The sequence below is a fragment of the Periplaneta americana genome, chromosome 12 (assembly GCF_040183065.1).
Source record: "Periplaneta americana isolate PAMFEO1 chromosome 12, P.americana_PAMFEO1_priV1, whole genome shotgun sequence".
In the NCBI taxonomy this organism is placed as follows: domain Eukaryota; kingdom Metazoa; phylum Arthropoda; class Insecta; order Blattodea; family Blattidae; genus Periplaneta; species Periplaneta americana.
Window position 1 is genome coordinate 142562298 of NC_091128.1, and position 17614 is coordinate 142579911.

At 34.5% G+C, this 17614-nt stretch overlaps 1 protein-coding gene across 1 annotated transcript in view; it reads right to left on the bottom strand.

Moving 5' to 3' along the window:
• LOC138709982 (dual specificity calcium/calmodulin-dependent 3',5'-cyclic nucleotide phosphodiesterase 1-like) overlaps positions 1 to 17614 on the bottom strand; it is a 199808-nt gene that overhangs the window by 121005 nt on the left and 61189 nt on the right. The window contains exon 4 of the mRNA XM_069840663.1: positions 17443 to 17556. Within this exon, the coding sequence (XP_069696764.1) occupies positions 17443 to 17556 (114 nt within the window). The remainder of the gene's footprint in view (positions 1 to 17442; positions 17557 to 17614) is intronic.

Genomic DNA, 17614 nt, shown 5'->3' on the forward strand with positions numbered 1-17614 from the left:
AGCAAAAGATGTCTTCTCCAGGGTAGTGTGAATTAGCCATTTTCCTGTATAGTGATATATTGCTGCTCTCTTTGAACAAGAATGTGTACTCGATGGTAAAATTTAAGAGTAGGGACATAAGAGGGATTTTTACAGTCTTCAATGCAGCACTGTGTGTGGTGTGTTGCAGATATGCCAAGGGAACGAGGCCATTATTCTGAAAAATATTCCAAAGATGATTTGCGGGCTGCGGTTGGGAGTGTTTTGAAAGTTAGATGGTCGACTTATAGGGCTTCTAAGAAGTACAATGTGCCCTTTAACAACTTAAAGAGGTTTCTGTATGCATCCTCAGGACCCGAATACGTTGATACGTTGTCATTCCCAAGAAAGGAAGACCAGTAGTTCTAACCGTCGAGGAAGAGCAAAAACTGGTGACATATGTAATTAAAATGCAAGAACTTGGGTTTGGGCTATCGCAAACAGAAATTAGAAGACAAACCTTCAATATAATTAATAAGAGTGGTCGGAAAAATCCATTGAATTTTTTTTTCTTGCTTTTGTTTTGTGTTTATGGTATTTAGTGATTTCTTGTCCCAGTAAATTAAGTCTTATAAACCTTGTACCACTGTTTTATTTTGAAAAATTTAACTTTTAATCTTATTGCCAAATTACCCCTGTACTATTGCCAAATTATCCTGATGAATTACCAAATCTGGAAACATGTAATTTGTTATTTATTAGTATGTTATGTGTAAAGTAATTTAGATTTGTAGAATTTTCTTTCAGAGGTTTATTGGGATTTAATGTTTAAACACATTCCATAATAGAGAAATATTTAATTTCAGAATATGTAACTACAAACTGTGTCAAAATAGAAAATATTGCCAAATTAGACGAGTCTCCCCTATGTATAATATTACTCAATAAATCCATCTATCTAATGTTAAATGTTATGTTTTATTTAACGACGTTCGCAACTGCAGAGGTTATATCAGCGTCGCCGGATGTGCCGGAATTTTGTCCCGCAGGAGTTCTTTTACATGCCAGTAAATCTACTGACATGAGCCTGTCGCATTTAAGCACACTTAAATGCCATCGACCTGACCCGAGATCGAACCTGCAACCTTGGGCATAGAAGGCCAGCGCTATACCAACTCGCCAACCAGGTCGACTCCATCTATCTAAATATATTATAACAATTTTGATACTTAGTTTCATTCACTCTAGTACTTAGAAAAATAGCAATGCTTTGCTTATTTTCAGCTTTTTGTTGGAAAAACCCTATAAGATCTCAACTAATTAATTTTTTTTGGAGATATTATAAAATGCCACTAATAGTGAATAAACCTAACATTTAGCAACTAATATCACTTGCTAAATACATTTTGACAATTAAAATAAAATTAATTAAACTATAAACTGAGCAGTTTTATTGATTTCCCGAAAGTTTTGTTTTTGTCACTTGTGGGGTTTTAAAAATAAACGATTCTAGTGATAAAGGTCTTTTTGTAGTATAACAGTTTAAGGTAATTATTATGATTTGAACATAATAACTCATTAAATGTAATAATTTTCTAAATTTTATGTGGTAAATGACTAATGATCAAAGAGTTGGGACGCATGGCTGAATAGACTTTTTGAACATTAATAAACTTATTTTTTTCTAGTCTTCGCTTCCACTGTCATTATTGTCTTTGTTGGTCGTAGGCAATGTGTACAGTTCTGTGTATAAAACTTTAATTTCATTCGGTATGTCCTGCAATATCTTCTTAAGGTCTCCATTTTTTTAACATTATTTGGTAGCTTCGAGTTATAAGCTAGGTTTGTTGGCAATTCAAACGGTAAATTTTCACTACAAAGTGAACAAAGGAAGAGTGAAAATAAAAGTTATTAGAGGGTTTTTTACGTATTTTGCATTTATTACGTTAATTGCGCATTATTTGCACGTATTTTACTGTAATGTAAATAATCTTTGTGCGAGATCGTGCGTATTTGCTTGGTTTCCGCACAAAACCAACCCGCGGAAAGTCTAAAATTCCACATTCAGTATTCCCAACCTAACACACATAACAATTTCCCTCTTCTTACCGCTTAAGTGACATATTGATTTTACTGCTTTAGGCTTTTTTAACATATTATTTTAGAGACGTTCAATAGAGTAATAATTATAATTTGGAAACTTACCACTGCAATTTCACCTAAATTGCACTGTTAATTATTGTTTTTAAATATTTGCAAAAATTAAGTAAACTCTACAACTCCACTAAAGTTACTGCATTCGTGATGCAGATAATATTAAGGAAGCCGTAAAAAAATCAACAAGATTCCAGACTCATCATAGACTGGGGGAAAAAAAGACAGACGTATATCACGGCCTGCTGGAGTATAGTAAACACAGAAAATATTTTAAAGCAACAATGTTGAAGATAGATATTTTTGTTTTGCAAATTTGCCGTCATTGAACAGAAACCAAGATGGAGATTTCATTGCAACTAATTAGAAATTCCTCTTTCAGGTATGTAATAAACGATCTTCGCACAAAATAATGTACGATACACGAGCGGTATGTTTTCTTTAAATTCTCGGAAATTAAAAAGCTCAACTACGTTTCGCTTTTTCCAACTTTTCCTCGAGCATGAAAACTTCAACATACCGTTCTTGTAACGCATATTACTATTTTACGCGTAAAGTACCAACCCTGAGTAGCAGTAACAGTAGTAGAATTTTATCTAACGATGTTTGTTAGTGAGGATGGAAATTTAAAGTAGGCGAGAAATGTTCGATAAATATTGCCTGGAGCCCTCTATCAGCGACAATTATTTTATGTGCCGTAAATCTACGACAGTGGACCTCCAGCTTTACTTCCCTGTCGGGGGAAAACGTAATAAAGACTTTATTACCCTTCAAAATCCATCGCCCTATTCCGTTTTGAACGAGCGAATCTAGAATCCAACAATACACCACCGAGTACGATACAAATTTCGTCTAGAGGTGGAATAGATCTATTTTGTCTAATCCCTGGTTGGGCGATGATGAAGAGATAATGTTTGAAGCCAATGGAGGTTATGTTGAGGCGTTGCAGTGAATTTCGAAATTGTGTTACGATAAGAATTCTCGACAGCTGACAATGAAACGATGTCGAACGATAATTCCCTTGTGGTTATTGATCTAGCACACATTGATGTAGCCATGTTTGTACGAGGGAAATAAAACGTCAGATGTGACTCGTATTAAATACAGCGCTGTATACTGACCTCACCATCATAATTCACTTCTGGCACATTACACACGATTATCTCCATCAGGAGGCACCCCCATCGACAAGTACAGTCTGTGGAGACAATTTCTTTCCATTTCTCCTATGGTTGCAAGAAGCTCGATTATAACTATAAATATATTTTAAGTTAATTCGAGTTTTACATTTTTTAAAAAGTAATGCCCACTCTGTCCACCGCTATGGTCTCGTGGTAGCGTCTTCGCTCCCGAACCGAACGGGCAGGGGGTTCGATTGCCAGCTTAGGATAAGTTAATGTGAGATAGTTTTTATTTTCAGTCAATCACTTATCATGTTAAGATGGCAGGAGTAGTTTATGTTACATCGAGTTACAATACATTAATATAGGCTACATCACGAATATTTTCGACTTACTTTTCAAGTCATATTCACGTGATAGTTTACTAACAAACAAGTGCATTTGAACATAGGTGAAAAATGTAAAGATAAAAACACTTATAGAACACTAGTAAAAGTTTAACCTTGCTTGCTTTCTTAAAGTGGTTAAGGGGAGAGGATGGTATTTTTTAAAACTTTTTTCCTATTTGGTGTAAAATATTAATTTTTTGTATGTAGAGAGCTCATAGCTGTGGCAACTCAACCAAATGAAAATATTTTGAAAAAAAAAAATTATTTGGGGACCCAAATTTGAAAAAAAATACACCCAATGCAGGATTGTACTGAAATCGATATATCTAAACCGTTTTTAAAAGATAAATTCAAACAATTTTTTGCAATGTATTTGCAAAAGCATGTTCTACAAACTGTCTGTAACAGAATTTTGATATTAGTCCCTACGTTTGTAAAATAAACAATTAAAATTTAATAACAATTTTCTGATTTCCTTTCTTGCAAACAAACGGACGTATTTTTAAAATGAAATCAATTAACAAAATTCTGTTACAGAGAAAAGTTTCCTAATAGTCTAAAGAATGTGTGTTCTAAATTTCATGCATGTATCTTTAATAGTTCAGAAATTATATCCATTTTTGTCTGGCAATGTAACAAAAAAAATGAAGTTACTGGAAACCGATAAAAGTGGGCGTGTAATTTAAAAATCCATAGCGCAGGAAGTTTAAAAATGACGTTTCAACATCCGATAAGGGCACGAATACCCACAAAATGTTATGCAATGCATTCCACACATATCAAAGGGTATTTTAAAGAAAAAAATTTTTTTATTTAATTTACCGGAAACAACAATAAAAGTGGACGAGTGATTTAAAATCCATAACGCAGTAAGTTTAAAAATGGCGACTCAACATCCGATAAGGGCATGAATACCCACAAAATGTTATGCAATGCATTCCACACATATCAAAGGGTATTTTAAAGAAAAAAAAATTTTTAATTTAATTTACCGGAAACAACAATAAAAGTGGGCGAGTGATTTAAAATCCATAACGCAGTAAGTTTAAAAATAGCGACTCAACATCCGATAAGGGCATGAATACCCACAAAATGTTATGCAATGCATTCCACACATATCAAAGGGTATTTTAAAGAAAAAAAAAAAAATTAAATTTAATTTACCGGAAACAACAATAAAAGTGGGCGAGTGATTTAAAATCCATAACGCAGTAAGTTTAAAAATGGCGACTCAACATCCGATAAGGGCATGAATACCCACAAAATGTTATGCTATGCATTCCACACATATCAAAGGGTATTTTAAAGAAAAAAAATTTTTAAATTTAATTTACCGGAAACAACAATAAAAGTGGGCGAGTGATTTAAAAATCCATAACGCAGTAAGTTTAAAAATGGCGACTCAACATCCGATAAGGGCATGAATACCCACAAAATGTTATGCTATGCATTCCACACATATCACAGGGTATTTTAAAGAATTTTTTTTAATTTACTCATTTTTCACCAAAAAATACCATCCTCTCCCATTAAATGACGTACATGGTATTGAGTCTACCATGTAACGCCAAGATGAGAAGGCCACAACCTCTGAAAACCTCTACTGCACACCTTTCATATTATGCCTCTCACCGCGGCGAATAGACCGAGATTATTTTTCACATCCATTTTACTACAGTCTTCCAACATATTGAACTTTATAATGAACAAGCCTTAGCCTTCAGTTTTACATAATAATAATTTAAAATATTTAATTTTATAACTCTGGCACACTGCTTGCCATTTTAATATATTGTATAAATTATAACTATATTTACTGAAAGTTTTCTATCTGAATGTTATTTTAAAACCATGTACGTCATTTCACCACTTTAAGAAAGCAAGCAAGGTTAAACTTTCACTAGTGTTTTATAAGTGTTTTTATCTTTACATTTTTCACCTACGTTCAAATGTACTTGTTTGTTAGTAAACTATCATCTGAAGATGACTTGAAAAGTAAGTCGGAAATATTCGTGAAGTATGTTAATATATTGTAACTTGATGTAACAGAATCTACTTCTGCCATCTTAACATGATAAGTGATTGACTGAAAATAAAAACTAACTATCTGACATTATTATTCACAAACTTATCTGAACTCAATATGACTTTTAAATTTAGGATAAGTTGCCTGGGTCAAATTTTTCGGGGTTTTTCTCTCAATCCTATGGATGAATATCAAGTAACTTTATCAGGTGCTTGGAACCCCAATCATTCTCGCCACTTCCTTTCATCTTTATTTCTGGTTGTCCTACTTGGTTTTCAGATCGCGCCTGCGGCGTCCTTCCGAAGCTGCTGGCTATCTCGGTCGGCCTCCATGAACATATTGGTGGCCAGCAGTGGAACTCACTCTCCTCCCGACGGGAGAGGAGGCTTATAACTCAGATCGTTGAGGAGACGGAAGAGGGGGCTTACAACTCAGGCCGTTGAGGGGGGGAAACGTGGGGGGAGGCTGTTGGCGTGGAATGGTACATGGCTTTAGAAGAAGGGTGGGGGCTGGTCGTCAGGGTGTTAGCGGTTAGGTCGGTGCGACGTGGGTGAGGTCGGTGGGCATGCAACTCATTCCAGGTGGCGCACAATAGATCTCAGATCGCAGTGCATGGGATGTTCCCCTCCCATCCTCATAGAGAGGGAAAAAAAAGCCCACTTTTAACGATTCAAAAATTCTGCTGCTGACTACAATAAAAGTTCAGCGGTTATATTTCATTTCTTAATCACTACTTATGCCACGAATTGTTTATTCGGAAAACAATATAGGCTAATACAATTATTACAATACTTACTACAATTATTGAAATCAATAAATCTTTGCAAGATGTTTGCATTCTTAAAATATAGTTAAATTTAAACGAAAGAGGGGAAGATCTAATCTTAAGCAGCTTCCAGGTCAGATTGTCCACTCTAATTTACCTGAAATGATTTAGTCTACCTTTATTTGGAATACAAACATTTAAGCCACTCTTTTTTGTTCATAGCAACTCCATCCACTTTAATACTGTCCATTAGCATTATAGACGCACAAATATTGTCAATTTTATTTAGTCCATAGGCTATATTTATGTCCATTTTTTCAAGTCCATTTAAAGGTTTGTCCACTCACTTATTCCCAAAAAATAACTAAAAACTTCCGCGTATTCTTCGTCTTTCACAATAGACACTATCCGTCCTTGAAATTCATTACTTACAGATGTTAGGGACTACCCGACCCTAAACGCTTCCAAGTTCAAAGTGAAACATCTTATTTTAAAACGCACAGTGTTCCTGGAGATATATATATATATATATATATATATATATATATATATATACATACACACACATATATATATATACCTATATCCCAATTCACAATTGTAACTAGTTTATAAAGTAATCATGCAATTTAATTTGCCATCTAATTTAAGTAAGTATTTAAGTTCCATAACCCTCTGGCTTATGCATCCGTTCTGTTTCCATGTTATATTAGGTATACCTATAACTTTCTTTTGTATTAACATTATATTATCACGTATTTCTTTTTTCTCCTTTGATTGAGTGGAAGGGAAGGCCTAATGGCCTTAAGGGTATATATATATATATATGTGTGTGTGTGTGTGTGTGTGTGTGTGTGTGAACAACCACTAATATTATCAGAAAATGCAGGCTCTAAATTTCTAAAATGTTATAAGGAAATGAACTCACAATTGGACAAAAATTACAAGGTACCACAACAAGACTTATTGGAACTTAAATATCTGATAAAGGTATAAAAAAGGTTACTAATAATATTGTTTAGAATTCACTTTTTTACTTTCAATTAAATTTTCCAAAATTTGAACATTTTCCCACATATTATTTTGTAACTCCACAACCATTAGAGTTAGAATTCTGAAATTTTGTACACTGATGTAACATGCATTTATGCAAAAGGTAGACTACAATAATGCCCATTTCTTTGAAAATATAAAAATTAGGTCACAAAACATTATGTAAATTTTAATATATTTTATATAGAACAAATAAAAAATTAATTGTATTAAAATAAACAACTCTACATGTCTGAGAGTAGTCTAATTTTCAGAAATAAGTATTTATTACATGCAGGGAAAATATTAAAGATGTCAGAGTGACCACAACAATGTTATGGTTACCAAATGATGTAACTGCAGATTTTTTTGTGTTTTTTTTTCATACTTTGATAAAACTGGTTTGAAAAATATTATTAGCAACCTTTTTTATACTTTTATCAGATATTTAAGTTCTAATAAGTCTTGTTGTGGTACGTTGTAATTTTTGTCCAATTGTGAGTTGATTTCCTTATAATATTTTAGAAATTTAGAGCCTGCATTTTCTGATAATATTTGTGGTTGTTCACGTACATATACCCTTAAGTCTGTGAGAAAAAATAAAACATTATTACTATTATTATTATTATTATTATTAAAACATACTTGCAGTTAATGGAGAACACTTCCATCATTCACGTTTTTCCGCTCATTTATTACTTATACCCGTATGATAGAAAAGAAAGCAACTTACACAGAATGGCAGTAATATAATTGTGTAGATTTTAAGGCTAATTTCTTGGATAGAGTACACCAAAAAAAACTCCAGTACCATATTAGTCCCAAATGAATACTTTTCTCATAAAAACAATAATTTTTCCCTAATTGTTAATATTATTTTACTCCATAAGTACTACCGTACGATTCTGATTTTTACTCTGGAAGCACTGAATCGTGTTGACCCTACCTTTCAACAGTCCCGCCATGTGTTCGAATAGTAGATCAGTTCGAGATAAAGCCTACAGACGACTCTCCAACACCCATTTATTGTCGGACATTGAAAGGCCTTGAATAATTTCAAGGGAAAAATTATTCCGGTGTCGGGTATCGATCCCGGGATCTTTGGCTGAGCGTGCCAAAGCTCTATCGACTGAGCTACCTAGAAACTGCACCCGACACCGTTTTTTCTTTTATTCCACACACCTCATGTGAGCTGACAAGCCAGAAACCCAACTCTGAGTGCACACAAACTCTGTGTGTCGGGTGCAGTTCCTGAGTAGCTCAGTCGGCAGAGCTCTGGCGCGCTCAGCCAAAGGTCCAGGAATAGATACCCGGCCCCGGAACAATTTTTCTCCTGAAATTATTCAAGTCTTGCTACCTCAAAGCCAGATTTGCATTGAAAGATATTTTCAGAAATCCAAGATATTTTCCTTCATAATAAAATTTGATGATGATCTATTATCAGACAGTACATCTCACTTGACGATATGTTTGAGACGAGGAACAATTATTTGTATGCATCTGAAGTGTGATTAGTGGAATATGCAGCTAATCGACGACAATTTTATGATGATGATGATGATAATGATGATAATTAATTCCGTATTATGTGGAAAAATGTTGTGTAAATATATTTTAACTCAGGAGAGAAAAGTTACCATTCGGAATGACGTTCTTTTTATATGCCAAATTTTATGTTAGACTATTACGTTAATAAGAGTAATGTTTTATGTTTTATACAGGATGTAAACGATATAAACTGACAAAATTATATAGACAGCACATATCGATCTATCAATTAAAATGTCTAGTGAAATTTAATTATTTCTTATCATTTTACTTTTAGTTTGTAAAATACCATGTTTTTAAGATTGATAGTAGTCTAATTATTTGTTTACATTTTGAATGAACGTGAATGCCATTGTCAATGACCTTGCGCCCAACATATTCCAATACATAACAGAGTAAGAAACAACTGTTTCAGCGTACGTATCAAACACAGTAAATAATGACTATCTATTTTCTTTTTCTAAAAGTTATACTCACAAAAACATTTTTTCTCCGAAAATTTTGACAGTTACAGAATAGTAATTATGCGTTACAAGAGCGGTATGTTGAAGCTTTCATGTTGGAGGAAAAGTTTGAAAAAACGAAACGTAGTTGAGCTTTTTTAATTTCCGAGAATTGAAAGAAAACATACCGCTCGTGTATCGTACATTATTTTGTGCGAAGATCGTTTATTACATACCTGAAAGAGGAATTTCTAATTAGTTGCAATGAAATCTCCATTTTGGTTTCTGTTCAATAACGGCAAATTTGCAAAACAAAAATATCTATCTTCAACATTGTTGCTTTAAAATGTTTTCTGTGTTTACTATACTCCAGCAGGCCGTGATATACGTCTGTCTTTTTTTCCCCTAGCCTATGATGAGTCTGGAATCTTGTTGATTTTTTCACGGCTTCCTTAATGTTACTTGCATCATGAATGCAGTAACTTTAGTGGAGTTGTAGAGTTTACTTAATTTTTGCAAATATTTAAAAACAATAACTAACAGTGCAATGTAGGTGAAATTGCAGTGGTAAGTTTCCAGTTTATAATTATTACTATATTGAACGTTTCTAAAATAATATGTTAAAAGCCTAAAGCAGTAAAATCAATATGTCACTTAAGCGGTAAGAAGAGGGAAATTGTTACGTGTGTTAGGTTGGGAATACTGAATGTGGAATTTTAGACTTTCCGCGGATTGGTTTTGTGCGGAAACCAAGCAAATACGCACGATATCGCACAAAAAACATTACGGAATATGTATGGTAAGACTTTCCTGTGTTAAATTTCAACGTACCTCGCTTACACGTTTCGACCTATTTATGGGTCATCTTCAAAACTGGTCGTTGTTGGTCTTGGCGCCACTTATTCTGTTTCCTGTGAGGGTGTGTTCCTGTGGTATAGTGTAGAGTCAAAGAGTGTGTGTGTTTTGAAGTTGAGTTGTGTGTTGAGAATTTCGTTGGGGTGTGTTTTTGTATGTCTGTATATTTCGTATTGTTCTAGCGTGTTTAGTTTCTGGCTTTTTGGTTGGATGTGTAGTATTTCCATGTCCGTGTTGATGTCTCTGTAGGTGTGGTTAGCATTTGTGATGTGTTCTGCATATGTGGAGGTGTTTTGCAATTTTGTTATGGCTGTGATGTGTTCTTTGTATCGTGTTTGAAACGATCTGCCTGTCTGTCCTATGAAGAAGTTGTTGCAGGTGTTGCATTTGAGTTTGTATACGCCTGTGTATACACCCCAACGAAATTCTCAACACACAACTCAACCACAGTCTACTATGTACAGTCACGAAGCTTGAGTTTTGAGGGTGCTAGAAACAATAGACTGTGACGGTACTATTTTGCATTGCCTTTAATGAGGCGATATTAGCGATCCTAGTGGTAAGCAACTATCTAATGTTTGCATATTTACTACGTATTGAGCTTCGCGACTGTATATACTAGACTGTGACTCAACTTCAAAACACACACACCCTTTGACTCTACACTATACCACAGGAACACATCCTCACAGGAAACAGTACAAGTGGCGCCAAGACCAACAACGATCAGTTCTGAAGATGACCCATAAATAGTTCGAAACATGTAAACGAGGTACGTTGAAATTTAACACAGGAAAATCTTACCATACATATTCCGAATTGATACAGTGTTAAAAGTTGTGTAATCAAGATGTATAAAAACATTATTTGACATTTTTCTTAAGTTATTTATGGTCTACGACCAGTATTTTCTTTGACACTTCATATCGTTTACATTCTGTATAAAGCGGAGACATTGGAGAGATTGGCCGTATGCTAAAATGAAATTTACATCTGAACTGGTCATTCTAATATGAAATAACAAATTGGGAAATGAAATGAATCCTCTGAGGTGTATGAAAATAACTTCAACCATTATTTCTGATAATTGCATTGCAAATTTCATGTGTATAGACTTCTAATTGCCCGTTGGGCACGTTAAACAAAACCACTTTACAAATAGTTGAGGCGAAAGTTGATTAAAAACAGTGACGTACTAAATGAACACATGCTATTTAATCTCGCTAACATGGGCTTGCGGCTTTTAAAATAAACACATTATATCCCAAGAGGTATGTGACATTGTATTGAGTTTTGTACACATTGCTTATAAAACAATCTGGAAAATTGACCCATCAAATAAAGCCGACTGATTGCGTCCTGTTGTATGCACCAACATCTACACAAAACGTCCGAGCATATTTTATTAATCGTTTTCGAAAATTAATGTGTTACAATTATACGCGAATTTACATATGCAATATGAAACAGCCCGAAGCTCTAGAAAAACGAATTAATTACTTGACAGCTTCACTAACGAGTCCTGGAAAGTTTAACGACTCTTCATCGTTTAATGAGTTTATTTAACGTCGGATATTGGAAACTGAAATATCAAAATCAACGGAATCTAGGTTTCTGCGTTCATCTACATCAGGAGTCGTCATCTCAGTGCACTATGGTGCAGGCACAGTTTGCTCGCTAGCTCAGTTCTATCCCTTAGACATCAACTGTGCAGCAGGAGGTGGGGGGAAGGAATCAGGTGATGGCAGTGGCGTCCGTTCACTTGTTCAACCCTTTTAATCAGTCTCTAATAATTATAATAAACACGGAAGAAGCATGTACTTAATTTATTTTAAGAGGAACTGTGTAATAAGTAAACCACTTTTCAGTTTAAGACAAGAAACAATATGTATTTTTCCGTTATGTATTGTATCGGTTTTGAAAGTAAATAGTTTTTTTTTTATTGAAGTAATTGAGAACTTACAGACCTATAGGCCCAAAGCATTTTCACTATTACGAAATATTAAACAAATCGAATCCATTAGTAATATTTAAATCATGTCATCCTATTCCTTTGTTCAAGTGTCGTCAATAAAATAAAATTAATTATCCATTTTTTATCTGACACTATACAGGCTATCACAAAACTAATTATCTGTTATTTTGTATAACATATGGAACATATTGTCGTTTCTGTTACAAGACTGAAGTAGGCCTAAATTATTTTATTACAATGTAAATAACAAATTATAAAAATTATTTTCGCCGATCATTAGCATTGGTTTTCCTGGATTTTTTTAATTCCTTTTTTCCCCATTCACCAACTGGTTTATGTTAGGTGTCACACTGCACACTACTACCTCCTCAGCCAGCGTCTCGGCGCTCTGAACTAGTATGCAGGCCAGTTGACGATGGCGGATCCACATCGTTACTAATATACGATTGCGAGAATAGACATAAGTCGCTCACACAAATAAAAAAGAATCGAAATGAGTTAAAATACAATCTGATGCATTATTCATACTCATTAAAGCCTCTTGTCGGAAGAGTGAAAATATCAAGAAATAGCTCAGGATGTCCAATCTTAGTGGCGAACACGTGATTACAAAGCTATGGTTATCTTATAAACCATTCCTAAAGCACTAAAACTATCGGAAGATCGGATAAAAAAACAAAATAAACATGTACGAATTCATTAGACCTATACAGGATGTTCAGGAGAATTGTGAAATATTTCAGCATAATATAATTTGGGTTAATCTACATCGATTTAATCTAATATATCTATGTCCGAAATGTAACATTTGGAAAGTTATTAATAGGCGAACTGTTAAATGGAGAAAGGCATTACAAACCATTTCCATGTTTTAGAGCAGCGTTTCTAAAACTTTTTTGAAGTGGGGACCACTTTTTAAAGTCAGAACAGTTCCGCGGACCACCTTACTCTTGTTCCCTTCGAAAGCAAATTTATCATTTTCGTAGCATATTTTGACACCAGTATACTTATATTTTAAAATTGAATGATGGTTCGGTAATTTGGTCCTCTGTTATGAATTCGGGTGGTCCCTGGCTGGGTTACAGGTGCGGCGCCAGATGTGCAGGGAAAAGATGGCGAGAAACACCACCTGTATATTGCTTTAAATCCCTCATTTGTTGCTGAGGGTAGAGTGGGAAGTCGATAGACGGGTAGGGTAATAAATTTCATAAAATGTCAGTACTGGGAGAAAAAGTGAAATTCGATTGCCATGTATCATTTCCAAACTCTGAGATTTTAAGCTATAGTGTGATACGCAATTCGTTTGAACTTTATTTTTTATTTTATCTTTTTTGAAGGACCACAAGGGCAGACCTCGAGGACCACAGGTGGTCCGCGGACCATAATTTGAGAAACGCTGTTTTAGAACATTGTGATAAATTATTGAAAATTCTGCATCTTGTGTTGCTCCAATAGATTTAATTAATAACTAAGTACAAACTGAGTAAGAAAATAAAATAATCACACAAGACAAATTACTAAGGTTTCCCTTCTTATGGATTCCATATCAGGTACCGGTACCGGTACCGGTTCTATTTCTGACCTCAACGAAACAAACACTTGGTAGCTTACCAGTTTCAGATAATATCCGGTAAACGCGGAAAAACACAGCTAGATGGAACCCTTTGGTTGGGAAAACGTCTGTATTCCTCAACAGCTTCACTATGCGAATACACGAACTAAATGTCATGTGAACGTGTAATGAGTTGTGTTTGTTGCGCTAGCGTTGCGGTGCTCAGATGCTGCCGTGTACAAAAGATCTGTCGTAACAAGTCAAGTATAGTACACGGAACCGCAAGACGTTCCAGTATTTCTCCACTTAATTTCATCTCAAGCGTTTGACTTCGGACATAGGTATATGAAGTTAAATCGATGTAGGTTAACCCAAACTACATTATCCTGAAGTATTTTACAATCGTTCTGAGATACCCAGTATAACGTTATTCGAAGTTATCTTGGAAAGAAATAATGTGTGCAAAAAAAATTATAATAGCTGCAACATTTTGTTCAAATATACGAAAATTATATCGCTTCTACAGAATGTTTCAGAAATACTTTGACAAACCTTGGGGGCATGTTTCTCACAACAGAACAAGAAAAAAGTTCATATAAACATATGTCCGAAAATCCTTAGTTTTTTTAGTTATTAATGAAAGAACATAATGAAACATCTGTTAGATATTGTCAGCTAGGTAGCAGATGTAGCAATTTTTATCAATTAAGAAACTCATAACAATGAAATTGGAAGCAAGAGTCGAACATTTCGAACATTTATTATGAGTTTTTGAATTGGTTAAAGTTGAAACACTTGCTGCCAAGCTGGCAATATCTAACAGATATTTCATTATGTTCTTTCATTAATAACTAAAAAACTAAGGATTTTCGGACATATATTTATATGAACTTTTTTTCTTGTTTTGGTGTGAGTAACATGCGAAGGTTTTTCAAATTATTTCTAAAAGACCCTGTATAATGAATATTTTAGTTTATATAATAAAAATATTTTAGTTGTAAAAGTGATACAGGCTACAGGCCTACATTGGATGTGCAACGTTGGCTACATTATATATATATTTATAAGTGTAGAAGTTAAAAGTTCTAGAGTTGCTAAGGCTGTGTTGAATATACTTATCTATGACAGATTTCATAAAAAATATATCTGCTTTGAACGTTTAACATGTTATTTTATTTTAATTTTAGATTTAAGTAATTTTCAGTTTCAAAACATGTTCTACTTAATAACGATGAATCTTATACACACTTAGAAACATTCTAGCTGAAATAAAAAAAGTGTTTCAACATACATACATTACATTCCAGTATAGACAGATGTACCCATACTGTGCCTGGTGCAATGGAGAGTAAAATAAGACATCAAACTTGTAGGCCTACATGAACAAAACTAGAAATAAATTAAAGCCTGCATCATTTCCAACCATCGAAGGAAGAATACTAGAAAAAGGAATGCTTTGCATTTAACAAAACAAGGATTGATGAGAAACTTCTTCATATCACGTTCTGAGGGAAACATACAGTGTAAAGCAAGCAACAATATACATACAGTGGAAGCAGTGCTTCTAGATTAACACCTGCATGAAGTCCTCTGCGAGTGCTGTGCTAGGAGTGATAGAACAGTGAATTTTAGCAACATGTGACAATTAAGACGACTCAAATATCTATTCCAACAATAAAATATATATGTACATTTCTAGATTCAAGTTAACACGTGCCAAAGATGTGCAGAATCATCGTAAAGAATCTTTTTACTCAATTTAAAATGAAACATCAGTTATCACTTCCTGCCTAAACATAGGATATGCTATTACCTATATTAATAATAGCTTCGAGCTGAAAGTTTTAAAAGATGTTACATTTTATCGTAAAGATTCCAATTTTAATACTGGAAGAAATTACAGTTGCATTAAACACTGCCAAATACTCTATCCTTATTCAAATCGTTTTTATCTTCAATCGTAACCAAACTCTGCGGAACTGAATGTAACTAGAATATCTCGCGTTGGAAATTATCTTAATAATTGGGATAAAGGTGTACCACACACGTTAATACTAGTAGGTTTTAATTTACCTAACTTCACTACTTGATAGACACATTTCTAGAACTATTTTATATCAACGTCAATACACACACGTCCTCAATTTCAGAGATGTGATAACATATCGCAGCATCCAATCAAAACCCTCACAACCTAGGCATTGTCCACCACAGAAACAACTCCGAGATTTGAACTCGGGGCCGCGGTCGTCCTAAGCCCGCCAACTGAGCTACGGAGGGGTTTTATTATATGTACTGACCGCTGACACGGTGTTTTGCTTCTCGGCGGCTGGGCTTGTCGCAGCCGGCCGCACTTGTTCGTTAATCCCGCTACTTAAAACATGTGTAAAATCGTACCTTATAGAAGATGCTGGAAATGTCGTCCTCCCTCGGCTAAACAGGCATTGTATTGGGGAAATACATTCTGATTGACACGATTAAGTTCGGCCACTGAATGTTTCCGATTTCATTTTGTGTTCTATCGATATATACGATATTTAACCTTACAATAATTAAAATGCTCAATTTAACAACAATGAAGAGTAGAAAAAGTGTGTTCTACTCGTAAAATATAGGACCGATTATTCGTCTTGCGCTAACAGCACACCAAACTCTAAACTTTCCTATCATGAAAAGGAATTTCTTGTACACGATGTGGGTTTTCAGAACACCAATTGCGAGTGTTTTGATTGTTTACACGGCTAATCAAGTGGAACCACGTCTTGTCTGAAAGGAACATGAGCTGTGGGTCGATTAAACCTTCAGTCACTGATGAAAAATCTACAAGCTTTGTCTACTTTTTCCCATTCTGTACGTGTGGAATATTTTTCTTTATATTGTGACAAGAAGGGAAAGGAACTGGCAACTCTACCCCACTGTATTCTGGCTCAGTTGCTTTATGATTTACGCCTTACTGCTGTCACTTATGAAGTTCCAACCTGACTAAACAACAACAACATTATGATAACTTAAATACCACAAAATGTACAAACTTAACAACATGTTATACGATTGCAGATAATAGCGAGCAAATAAAAATGACTGCAAATAACGAGCATACAAAACAATAACTTTAGTAAAACTTCAGATCTGTTTTTAATGAGAGCGAAAATTTGTACGCAAACCGACACACAATTATTTTTAGTTTCATATTCTCTCCTGAAGTGCCAATTAGACTCGCAATACTCAATTAAAGCGACTAGAGGAGGATTTGAAATGCATTTGAATATGTACTTAAATCACATTGAAGTGATACGTACGTTAAAAGTTCTGTTGGAAAATAACAATTGCAATCTTTTTGCCGTTTGAATCTAGAAATGTACATGTGTACGCATTAAGGTAACTTTAAATAAACCATAATGCACAATTTGACTGGCAACACTTGTATGTACTAATTAAAGAACAACACTGAAGCCTATACAGCCTCAAAGGTTAAAATCCACCTTCAGCAATAGCGCTGAGAAGTGGAGAACCTTATGTTGAAAATAACAGCTCAGTTTTCTAGTACAGAGCGAAATCCATGTTACTTATTTTGCACACGAAATGACTAATATCTTTGCCATGCTGAGTGTCGTTACACTTACTTGGTCTCGTCGATAAAGACGGCTTCCAAAACTCTTGCAGCATATTGAAGATTTTTCTGAAGTAATTCTGCTGAGATCTCCCCCCTTTGTAACTGCCTAAGCAGGCAACGTAATCTGGAATTGAAGAAAAACCGTGCTAAAACACATAATACTCATTGGTGACATTAATATA